This window comes from Lactuca saligna, chromosome 5 (assembly GCF_052625555.1).
Source record: "Lactuca saligna cultivar CGN05327 chromosome 5, ASM5262555v1, whole genome shotgun sequence".
NCBI classification, from domain to species: domain Eukaryota; kingdom Viridiplantae; phylum Streptophyta; class Magnoliopsida; order Asterales; family Asteraceae; genus Lactuca; species Lactuca saligna.
Window position 1 is genome coordinate 261,107,102 of NC_136421.1, and position 13,320 is coordinate 261,120,421.

Here is a 13,320-nt window from a genome sequence, read left to right on the forward strand (position 1 = left end):
CGTACACCCCGGGTTAGACAAGATGTATCAAGATCTCAAACAACTCTACTGGTGGCCAAACATGAAAGCATAGATCGCTACATATGTGAGCAAGTGTTTGACTTGCGCCAAGATCAAAATAGAACACCAGAAACCCTCAGGACTACTCCAACAACCTGAAATTCCTGAGTGGAAATGGGAGCAGATTTCCATGGACTTCATAATGAAACTGCCCAAAACTCAGGGTGGCCAAGATACTATTTGGGTAATCGTCGATAGATTAACCAAGTCCGCTCATTTCCTACCGATCAAGGAAACTGATAAAATGGAAAAGCTATCGAGAATCTACATCCGAGAGATCGTACGACTCCATGGAGTGCCAATGTATATCATCTCGGATAGAGACAGCAGATTCACGTCTAGATTCTGGCAATCATTGCAAAAATCCATGGGAACAAGATTGGACATGAGTACAGCCTACCACCCCCAAACTGACAGACAGAGCGAAAGAACGATCCAAACCTTGGAAGACATGTTGCGAGCATGTGTAATCGACTTTGGTAAAGCATGGGATGTTCACTTACCTTTGGTTGAGTTCTCTTATAATAATATTTATCATACTAGTATCAATACTGCTCCATTTGAAGCCCTTTACGGCCGTAAGTGCAGATCACCTCTGTGCTGGACGGAAGTGGGCGACACACAACTAGCAAAAGGTCTAGTCCCTCATAGCACCCTCACTGGTCCAGAGATCATCAGAGAAACTACTGAAAAGATCGTGCAAATACGAGAACGACAGAAATCCTCGAGGGATAGGCAAAAGAGTTATGCCGACAAAAGACATAAACCCTTGGAATTTCAGATTGGCGATCAGGTACTACTGAAGGTCTCACCCTGGAAGGGAATGATACTCTTTGGAAAGCATGGGAAGCTAAATCCTAGGTACATTGGACCCTTCGAAATCATTTCAAGGTTTGGTCTAGTAGCCTACAAACTCCGACTTCCAATAGAGCTTAACAAAGTACATCCAGTATTCCACGTATCAAACCTGAAGAAGTGTTTGTCCGACGAAACACTTGTAATTCCACTCGATGAGATCGAACTAAATGAAAATCTTAACTTTGTGGAAGAACCCGTCGAGATCATGGATAGGGAAGTTAAACGAACTAAACAGAGTCGCATTCCAATAGTAAAGGTCCGATGGAATGCTAAGAGGGGACCTGAGTTCACGTGGGAACGAGAAGATCAAATGCAACAGAAGTATCCACATCTCTTCCCCAGCCCCTAAGACTCTTCTTTTGTATTAAAATTTTGGAACGAAATTCCCTCTAACGAGGGGATGATGTAACAACCCGTTATTTCAAGTCAGTAAAAATCAAGTCATGTAACCTCTTTGAGAAAAGAATTAGAATATCATCGAAAAATGAAGTATTCAAAAACTCTATTTGGAGTACACTATGTGGTAGTTATCGTCTTAAGGTTTCCAAACATATAAATAACACAAAAATCCGAGTTATAACGAAGAAGTTATGATCATTCTAAGTTTTCCGACAAAAACCGGCAATACGAAGTTGCGTAAAAACGCAAAGTTTCAATAAAACACTTTCTGACCTTAGGTGTCTAAATGAAAGTCGTAGATATCGTTAAACTACAAACATGCATAAAAAGAACGCTCAAATCGGACATCGTATGAATAAGTTATGAATTTTTAAAGAAATTCCTTAATCACGTCATTTTAATAAATAAATAATAAAAATAATTCCGGAATTTGCCAACGGAATCTAAATGAAAGTTGTAGATCGTAGTCTCACCTTCGCGGGGATATAAAGAACGTCAAAAACGGAGTTCGTATGAAGGAGATATGAATTTTCGAAGTTTGATAAATAATTTATATATAATTTTTATTAAAACTTCGGTATTATCCGAAGGGGAGTCAGCGTCCTCATCCGAGGTACGCGCTGCGTACCCCTGTACGCCCCGCGTACCCGAGGAATTTGGCCTCAAACCGTCCACGTCGCCCTATGCGAGGCACCCGACCCGCCCGTCCCATCCGACCCGACAGCCTGAGCCGTCCCATCCGAGGCCGAGGCAGTCGAGGCTTCGATCACGCATGACGTACGTGTACGCGCTGCGTACGAGCGTACGCCCCGCGTACGAGGCCTCTCAGGCCCCCCTATAAATAGCATGCGAGGGTTCCCGGGAAAATGGCCCATTCTCTCTCCTTTTGCTTGCGTTTTACCTCGTTTTCCGTGCTCGCACTACCCCGAAGCCCTGGTCATTTTGTGCAAGTCCCGAAGGTTGATTTTACTCCCGAGGAATCCCGAGATTTCCGAGGAAAATCCATTTCCCGAGACGAAACTCTGCTCGGTTTTCCATCTTGCTATCTTCAAACTTTCAAGTGAGTTCATACCCCTTTCAAACACACTTTAAATACATTTAAATGCTTTTATACTCTTTTAGGGGGGATACAAGTAAACATACGATCATTATCGTGTATTTTATAAAGTTTTACTTCACTTGTTTTATCGAATAAATCACTTGGAACTTATTTCTATTATGGAAAACTCTTGTCATACTTTGTGTGCATTAGACATTATACAAAGTATATAATGATTTCAAAGTACCTTTCATTGTTAAGTCTTTTTATACATTCTAAAAACTTATGATTTTGCTTTGTCAAACATTGTGAAAAAGGATAAACTTTGCATACAAAACTATCACTTTAATACCGACTTAGTTGAGAATCCATGAGACGTGTATATCTTCAAACGTTACTTTTCTTTATTAGAAAGTAATGCTGCAAGTCCTGTCTATAACCAGAGTCTCCCGTTCGAAGAACGTGTCAAATATGTATAGATCTATACGGGAAGTCATGATCCCGCGCCCTGACTGTTAGCTACAGTCCGTCTTTTGGGGTGACAGTTGTCATAACGTTGCGACGCCTGAAGAACGTCGTTACAGGCATATTATGTTTAGTATGGTTATAAAACTCATCGGATATACAATTATTATGGTATTATGCTTTTATGAACGAGTAGCTATTAAAGCTATTCTTCATCTAACAAATGCGATCTTCGTATAGCTTTATTATATAAAACTATGACACAACTTTTGAACGTCGGTTTCTTGCAAAGTTTTGGTCTTAGAGACTGCCATTTATGTTAGGAAAATAAGGGATTTTCCTGGTGCAATTATTTACAACTTATAACACGAACATTCATATGCATTTCATACTTTTATAAGAAAATAAGGGTTTTTCTTGGGAAACACAACAACTCGTATCTCAACTATTAGGGAAAATATGGGATTTTCTGGATTTAATACATTCACTTTCAACAAAACAAATCACAACTCTTTACATTTGAAATGCTGCGTTTTCTGGAAAATATACACCCATTTTGGAATGACATCCAATTTTTCTAAACTACTTATGAACTCACCAACTTAATTGTTGACACTTTTTCTTTGAAATAACTTGTATTCTCAGGGAACCGCTAAGCAGGTTTGGGAATCAACTTTTGGGATTAACGCGCTGGCGTTAATTACTTCTTTTGAATGATGTTTATGTATTTATCTTTTGAACATGTAATGAATACAATTATGTAAACATCTTGGAAACTTTAACATATATGGTGGTGTGTACTTTCCTTTCTATGAACTGTTATGATACTGAATATGACGTCCTCCGCCCCCGAACGTTTCCGCCGTTCTGGTTTGGGGGTGTGACAAAAATATCGCTCGATCTAAAATTCGAGTTTTTAGCTGTCTACTGCTAAGTTGAAACTTCGAAAAATCATAACTTTCTCATACAAAGTCAGATTTTGGCGTTCTTTTTATCGAATTTCTTGGTTTAACGAATACTACGACTTTCATTTAGATTACTAAGGCTAAAAATTAGTTTATCAAAAACTCACTTTTTACGTCATTCAGCGCCGTGCCAGTTTTGTCGCAGATCTTCGGTTGGTCATAACTTCTTCGTTATAACTCGGATTTTGACGAGGTTTTCTCCTACAAATTTCTAAAGAGATTCTCTACAACATCAAATAATAAAATTTTACTTATTTAAAATTTCATATTTTCGCTGAATTTCATTATTTGGCTTTTAACTGGAATCTCATAAGACTTCCAATATTTTATGAGTGATTTTAAACATAGTTTTACTTCATTTCTAGTAAAAACTATTTGTTAGAACTCAACACTCAATTTTACATAATATTTCACAATTTTATTCATTACAAAACACGATTTTAAAACTTGTATGTTACATATTCATTCATAAATTTTATCTATTTATTTATTAAATAAACGGGATATTACACCTATTAAATCATTTTTACCAGCTAACTTAGAGTAACCAGTCATAATGATTAAATATGTACAATTTAACAAGTTGAAGAGCTAAATGTAAATGAAAAAACAACTCAGTTTCCAAATATATAAAAATGAAGGAATATATATATATTTTTTGAGTTATTATCTTAAACTTTAACATGCGACATCTTATAGCATCTTAAAGTGGCCGAAAAAGAAAATTTATAAAAATGAAGTGGTTTCATTGGCGAAATTAAATTCACAAATTATTAAATTATAATACTTTTTAGACAATTCGTCCTAAAAATAAGTTATATTGTATGGTTTATGCTTATAAAATGAAAGGCCACAAGCACATATAGAAAAGTCCATCCAAGATCATGTTTACTATTAAAATAATACTAATAAACAAATTGAAACTTGGTGAAAAATAGACGTATGGTGATAACATGATAAAGCACACCACAAAAATCTGACACGTGGCAGATATCTCATCCTCAAGACACACTATTTCCACAAGCCCTCCTTGCTATCCTCATTCTCACTACTTCTACTCCCTTCCATCTCTCCCTCTGTCTCTCTGACCACAACCACCACCACAATGGCAGCAGCAACCGCGTCTCTTACCGGCACCATGGCCAGCACATCCTTCCTCCGCCGCCAACAGCCCACCACCGCCATCCGTTCTCTCTCCACCTCCAACAAAACAGCAGCCCTCTTCGGACTCAAATCCAACACCGGCATCCGTAACCGCGGCGGAGTTACCATGATGGCCACATACAAGGTCACCCTCGTGACCCCGGAAGGAACCCAGGAGTTCGAGTGCCCTGATGACGTGTACATCCTTGACCACGCCATGGAGGAAGTCGGTATCGATCTGCCATACTCATGCAGGGCTGGGTCTTGCTCATCCTGCGCCGGGAAAGTGGTCTCCGGCAGCCTGGACCAGTCAGACGGCAGCTTCCTCGACGACGACCAGTTGGAGGAAGGGTGGGTGCTCACCTGTGTGGCTTATCCGACCTCTGACGTCACCATCGAGACCCACAAGGAGGAGGAGCTCACTGGATAATTTTTTTATATGATTTGTTTTGATTAATAAATTTGGAAGTGGTGGATGTGTTTCAAAAAGAAGATGTTATGTCTTTAAATTTAAGTAAACTTCGATAAAATGTCAAATTTTGTTATATTTTATATAACTTTTGTTGTATTTTAATCTTATATAGAATCGCTGGTTACAGGAACTATCTAGTGCCTTGAATGTGTACTAAATATTAAGAATTTTTTTATTATTATTATCATGATAAAGAATAATTTAGAGACTAGGAGGTTCGGACTATCTATGATCCACGATTATGCACGTATCTTCTGTTAAAAGCAGCGGCTATAGAAACAAGAAGAAAAATGGTAAGCTTATTAATTACTTTTTAAAAAATAGCAAAAAATTAGCATAATAACAAAAATAGCCACCCACTAATTCAAAATGGTGAAACCGTGATGTCGTATGCAAAAATGGTTATGTTAATATTTTACTATATTTTAGAAAGTGGTTAATGAAACTAAACATATTTGTTCTTTTTTTATATACATAATTGAGTATTTTTAATTTTATATATGTTATACACAATAATATTGTTCAACATTTTATTAATGGAATTGCATCTATTTTTATGAGGAATACAGGTACCTTCCGTGCTTCCATACCAAACAAGTTTAATACTGGTAGATGATTTTAATAAACGGTTAGTTTGGTAGAGGACACACCCAACATTTAATTACCATACTGATCTCCTATAATAGATCAAGGTTTTTTTTGCTACATATCCTCTTCTCATTCATTTGGATACATGGTATTTTCTAGAATTTTTAAAATTTCTATTTTCCACTTATCATATTGTATTTTTTATTTTATTAAATTGAAATTCCACATTTAATGTATAAGGTAATATATATATATATATATATATATATATATATATATATATATATATATATATATATATATATATATATATATATATATAAAGTATTTATTAAAAAAAATTTATATATGTAATGTATTCAATACATTAAAGCCTTATTAATTTTAATAATTCAAATTTTTCTCATTTTTCTTATAAATTCAAAATTTTCAAATTGTTAAAATTTTATATTTTTTTTAATTAAACTCATGTAATACATGGGTCTCACACCTAGTTAAAATATATAACAGAGTATATTATTTGTAATTATAACATGTACAACACTCATATTAGGGCATCCATAATACATTAAATTTATTAGAGTTTAATGCATTAAATTTATTAGAGTTTAATAGATTGATACATCATTATTTTATTTAGTATACAATTTTACATTAATATTGAGTTCAATGCATTATATATTTAATAGTTAAAAGTTTCATTTTTCTCATTGAAGAGTTCAATGACTATTGAACTTCATATCCATTGAATGACAACATAACATCTTACAATGATAGAGTTTAATCTATTGAATGTTAATTAGGCATGTCACCTTATTCAACTCTCCCATTAAACTATACATTATATATGCTCTTAGGTCCAACTATACATATATAAATCGAAACTTCACATTGGAGGTAACCAAAACCAACCATAAGAGAAGTCATACAACATATATCCATATTTTCGAACCCGTAGAGCTTGATGAAGAAGTCTTCGCCTTTGTAGATTTGGACTCTCGAAGCCATACAACATACTTAAAACTATATACCAAAAATAATGCATAACGGATTTTTGTAGGGATGAGCAAAAACATAACTGAATAAAAAAATCCAAAAAAACCATTACAATCCAAACCGAGAAACCAAAACCGACAATATGATATTTTAATTTTGCAAAAACCAATCCTAGTTGATTTGGAGCGGTTTTATGTTAGAAACTAACCTTAAAAACATAACCATACAAATATATATATATATATATATATATATATATATATATATATATATATATATATATATATATATATATATATATATATATATATATATATATATATAGAGAGAGAGAGAGAGAGAGATTAAATATCCTTCTACTTTCCTTCCTACATATCTTCCTACCCATTTAAAATGATGATAAATATATTAAAATATCATTAATCTTATCCAAATATAATAAATATCATTTTACATGGATAGAAAGATAAGCAGGAAGAAAAAATAATATATATATATATATATATATATATATATATATATATATATATATATATATATATATATATATTAGTTTATTTATTGACTTTGACTAAAAATCAAAACTCTAAATAAAGAATTCCATATGTCTAATGAGCATATCCCAACTAAATTAATAACCTAATGGATCATTCCTATTTAAGGCGTGTTTGATTTACTTTTTAATTTGGTACAAAGTTAGATCGGTCCTCAATCCTTAATTAGCATGTTTATTTTCCCTTCTAAAACGTTAGACTCGGTCCTTTAAAATCTCTTGATTCGGTCCACCAGAAAGTTGTGAAGGATCGGTAACAATAACAATATTCTCCAATTTGTCTTGAAGATCTCAAGAATATAACAACGAAACGGAAGAAGATCGGCATGCAATTGCTATTGCTCATCTACACTTTCTTCTCGAAGATAAATTTCTCTCTACCAAGTCCTTCTTTCTTTCCTTCCATATCCCCAAACCAATGCTCTCAGTTTGTGTATTCTGTCATTTTTTTTCCCTATAGTTCTTTTTTAGCTGTAAAAAACGTCGCAAACTCCTATGTTCTTGAAGAAAATTGATTATTTTTAACTTTTTTTTAAACTCAACTCAAATGTTTGTTACTTCTGATTTTGCATAAAACCCTTGATAATTCGGTTTCAAAAGTTAACCACAACTATAAAATTATTGACATCAAATCATTTGAAAACATTTGTATAAACAATAATTTAGGGACACCAATGAGATTTCACTTGATAAATTGTAATCATTGTTTCAATCAAAACCAAATTCATAAGAAACCAAGTAACAAATATAAATATCCTAAAATCAGTGCATCATAAAATCTCCAAAATATATCACTGAATGATGTGTACGATCAAACATTCGCATTGCCCCATCATTAGAAGTACCCGAAACATAACACATAAACCAGAAGCCAAAGCTTAGTGAGTTTCCCAAAATATCACCATACAACATATAATCGCATGGTCCACAGTCATCGAACTGGATTATCCATGAGCCCACAATATGAGTCTGACTTGCCCTTCAGGCCCACAACTCATTTCTGGATTGCTCCCGAGCCCACAACATAAGATTGGCTATCCCTTTCTGGCCTACAACTGATGTCTAGATTGCTCTCAGGTTTGTTGGCTTCCGTACAGAGCAATATTGCCTCAACCTAACCGCATAATGTCGACATATGCAACAAACAAACAGATAACAACAAATAGATAAACATGCAGATCTTAACAGATCACTACAACATAACAACATCCTAAACCATGATACATAATCTACTGGGTCGTCATTGGTGCCTTCGACCCGCAAGTACAGTGAGGAAAGTCAGCTCATTGTCTGAAATGATAGTTGGATGAATCATGGCTCCGAATACTGCCTTTACTTGTAACATCCCAAATTTTCGAGACCAAAAATTTCATTTTTGATATAACGATTTAGAAAACATTTATAAGAAAACGACATCAAGCCATATCATTTCATCAAACCACAATTACATGTCTCAAAACCATATCTAAAAATAGTAAAAATATCATAGTACAATTCCCAAGAATGGCATAGTGCGGAAATCATGTTTGTGTGATGTGCAGCTACCTCGCCAGCTCCTTCCCCTTCGCTGAAAAGGTACCTAAAACAAAATTGAAAACTGTAAGCACGAAACTTATTGAGTTCCCCCATCATACCACATACCATACATAACACATATGTTCATGCATATATGGGTGCCCGACCTACCCTGCTGAGCATACCGGGGTGCTCAACCTACCCCTTCTAGGAATACCAAGGTTCCTAACCTACACCTATCAGACCTACAGGGTTGTCTGACCTACCCCTCCGGTTTATCTCAATTGGTTATGGGGACTGTTTTACCCCCACTACTACCACATAAAATCATAACATGGTCATGCTATCACGCATACCGTGGTTCCCGACCTACCCGTTGGTCCTATCGATCGGATATGGGGACTTTTCCCCTTACTTCCACTATCACATAACATCATATCATTCTAGCACATAAAACATAACAGGTAGTGGAAAACCAGACAATTATCATAAACACAATCATCTTAACTAGAATCAACTACCAGTGGGATGGCATTGGTGCCTTCGACCCACTTTTACTGGAAGGTAACTCACCTCAATGTCGTGAAGTGTCTGAACTGTCCTCGATGTCGGGATCAACTCCTCTCAACTCCTACACATAACAATCTTCCTTAATTACCATTTCACACTCTTAACCACTTTCAAGGGTCAACTCAGGTCAAAGTCAAAGTCAATGTCAGCACCTTGGTCAAAGCCAACGTTTGGTCAAGGTCAACATTTGGCTGAGTCAACTCGCTGAGTTTATCCATAAACTTGTTGAGTTCCATAATACTTAGAATGCTAAAATCCTCGACCCTACTCGCTAATTCCTTCAAGGACGCACAGAGTTCTCCTTCGTACAGAATCGGGACCTTCTACAACTGACTCGTCAAGTTCATCCATGAACTCATCGAGTCTTGATTCATGCAAGTTGACACGTCTAGTCCTGTACCCGCCGAGTTCTCCATGAACTCGTCGAGTTCTTCTTCATGCAGTTAGGACTTAGTCTTGAACTTGTCGAGTTTGTTCTTGAACTCGCTGAGTTCCATGATCTTTAGGTCCATAATAAATCCAACTGGCTGAGTCTTCTTTCAACTCAACACATTGCTCGTTATCATACGAGGTTTGGGGAAAAATGCGATCTGACTCACCGAGTCGTATGAGCGACTCGTCGAGTCCCTCAATGCCCAAAACTATTCAATCGATTTTAGTCAACCTAAATGCATCCAAAACATAAATCAAACCTCCTAGGGTCCATATTACACATAAAGTCACAAACTTTACATTCATGCATGGGTTTTCAAGCTTAAAAGACCCAAAAATGAGGTCTACAAGGTGCATGGGACTCCCATGGCCATAAAGTTGGCACCTTTATGACATGGGAACCCTCAATGGTTCAAGATATGAGGTTATACCCCCTTAGAACCACAACAACCCGAAAATTGCTCTACTAAAGCTTAGAAAAGGTAGAAACTTGCCCTAACTAGAGATCTAAGAGATAAATGGTCAAGGTTGAAGCTTTTTACCTTAAACAAGTTGGAATTGTACCAAAACTTCTGGATCTACTTGCCTTCTCTCGATCTCCCAAGCCTCTTCTTTTTTCCCAAGATTAAAACACACATAAAATGGCACAAAGAGCTCAAGAACGCTCAAAATCGATTAGGGTTTCGTGAGGATGGTCTGAGGGTGTTGGAGGCTATAAAGGAAGCCATATAAGGTGTTTAAATAGGGTGAAAAGCGTTGAAAGTAAGGTTTCACCCTGGCATCTCTACTTGTCAAGTCGGGGATTCTGAATTATCGATTAGATAACTTAATTCCCACGTTCCATTCCCACTCCACTCAACGAGTTTGGGCCTCCAACTCGTCGAGTCCATAAAAAAAATGAACAACTTAATATAAAAATACATACCATGATCAGGGTGTTACAAATCTCCCCCACTAATTCTAGACTTCGTCCTCGAAGTCTGCTGCATATTGGAATAACTTGGGGTAGTGCTCTCTCATCTCGTCCTCCAGCTCCTAAGTCCATTCTAAGCCCTTGCGGTGCTGCCATTGCACCTTCACCAGCTTGACTCTCTTGTTCCTTATATCCTTCGACTTTCTGTCGAGGATAACTACTGGCCGCTCGATGTAGTTCAGGTTATCATCCACTTGAATATCCTCTAGAGGTACCACCGCTGAGTCGTCTACCAAGCACTTCCTCAATTGGGAGACATGGAAAGTTTTGTGGATCTGGCTAAGCTCGGCTGGCAGATCCAACCTATACGCCACCTTGCCTACCCGACCTGCAACCCTGAAAGGCACAATGTGCCTAGGGCCCAACTTGCCTCGCTTCCTAAATCGGATGACACCTTTCCAAGGTGACACCTTCAGGAGAACCATATCCCCGACCTAGAACTCCAGGTCCGAACGACACTTGTTGGCATAACTTTTATGATGACTCTGAGCAGTCTGAAGCCTGCTCCAAACCTGTTGGATCCTCTGTCATCTTGAGTACCACTTCGGTACTCCCAATGACCCTCTGTCGAACCTCACCCCAGCATATCGGGGTCCTGCACTTTCTCCCATATAGTATATTGAAGGGAGGACGGTCAATACTCGCGTGGTAGTTATTATTGTAGGAAAACTCTACCAAGGGAAGATATGTGTTGGAGTTAGAGTTGTATTTGGACTCGATGACTTAGTTAGGGTTTTTCCTGACTTTGGGACACACATGGACTCGACGAGTTGTCTGGAAACTTGGCGAGTCAATTAGGATTTTCACGATTTCTCGAGTTCTGGAAGGACTCGACGAGTCAGTGAACTGCACTCGTCGAGTTGGGTCAACATGGACTGTTGACCTTACCATTGACTTTGACATTAACCAAGGGTTGACTAGTTCGACTTCTAGGGGTATTTTGGTAATTTGGGAATTTATGGAAGTGGACCATTGGTGGATGTAGGTGTTAGAGTTGGAGTTGTATCTAGAGGAGTTTGATACTATCATTTCCAAGCTACTTAAGAGGTGAGTTGTCCTCACTATATTAACAGGGTCGAAGCCACCAATGTCGACCCTTTTCGGATTTGTATCCGGGTTATTTGCATGATATGTTTATTGATTTACATCCTGGTAGTTAGAATGGTGATATGCTTAGTGACCTGTCAGGTCAGGATCCTGGTATATAGGATAATGATATGTTACTGACCGGTTAGGTCGGTATCTTGGTTGTAGGATGTTGCTATGATTAGGGATCTGTTATATCAGTTTGACTATTATATACATACTAGCGTATGATATTTATGTGCACATGTTTGTTGGCTTGGGGATGGGTTGAGGCAAGTCCTACTTTGTACTATAGGCCTAGACACCCAGGGTGGATTGGATAGATTGCATACCCGGTTAGGGCATACTAGTCAGTCTGAAGGCCCAACAAAGCGGTCCGGATAGGTTGAAGGCCCCGAGAGGTGGTCCAGACGTGCCGAAGGCTCGGAGAGAGGTCCAGATAAACTGATGGCGTGTGAGTGGTCCCTTCAGACTAACAGATCATTATGCATGTTGTGTTTGTTTATATGGTAGGTTATTAGTTTAATTGGCATATGGAAAGGCGTCATTCGGTTCAGGAAGCGGGGCAAGTTAGGCCCCAGGTAGATTGGACCTTTCAGGATTATAGCCTGGGTGGGAAAGGTAGCGTATAGGCTGGATCTACTAGCTGAACTCAGTCAAATTCAGAACACTTTTCACGTCTCCCAACTGTGGAAATGCCTAGTAGACGATTCAGCAGTGGTGCATTTGGAGGATATTCAGGTGGATGACAGCCTGAACTACATTGAGCGACCAGTAGCTACCCTCGACAAGAAGACGAGGGATCTGAGGAACAAGAGGGTGGAGCTGGTGAAGGTGCAATGACGGCAACACAAGGGCTTGGAATGGACTTAGGAGTCAGAGGACGAGATGATGGAGCACTACCCCGAGCTTTTTTTGGGATTCAGCAGCAGACTTCAAGGACGAAGTTTAAAATAAGTGGGGGAGATTTGTAACACCTGGTTCCTAGTATGTATCTGAATTCGAGTAATTTAATGTTTTGCTTTGGGACTCGATGAGTTGGAAGCCTAACTCCTCGAGTAGACTCGATTTTGACTGGGAGGTTTAGTGACCTACTCTACGAGTTGGGGGACCAACTCGACGAGTAGAAGCTGTCTGGATGAAACCCTAATATTTAGGGTTTGCAACCCATTTAAACGACTTATTCTGCCTCAAACCAGCCCCCTT

At 37.7% G+C, this 13,320-nt stretch overlaps 1 protein-coding gene across 1 annotated transcript; it reads left to right on the forward strand.

Annotated features, from left to right (window-relative positions):
- Window positions 1–4,817: 4,817 nt before the first annotated feature.
- On the forward strand, window positions 4,818–5,531 carry FD1 (ferredoxin 1). Its single transcript, XM_078995876.1, has one exon. The coding sequence runs from the start codon at window positions 4,892–4,894 to the stop codon at window positions 5,357–5,359; it is 468 nt and encodes a 155-aa protein (XP_078852002.1). The 5' UTR covers window positions 4,818–4,891; the 3' UTR covers window positions 5,360–5,531.
- The last annotated feature ends 7,789 nt before the right edge of the window (window positions 5,532–13,320 follow it).

Bases quoted from the DNA above. Each gene is read 5' to 3' on its own strand.
- FD1 (XM_078995876.1), top strand. From the start codon at position 4,892: ATGGCAGCAGCAACCGCGTCTCTTACCGGCACCATGGCCAGCACATCC.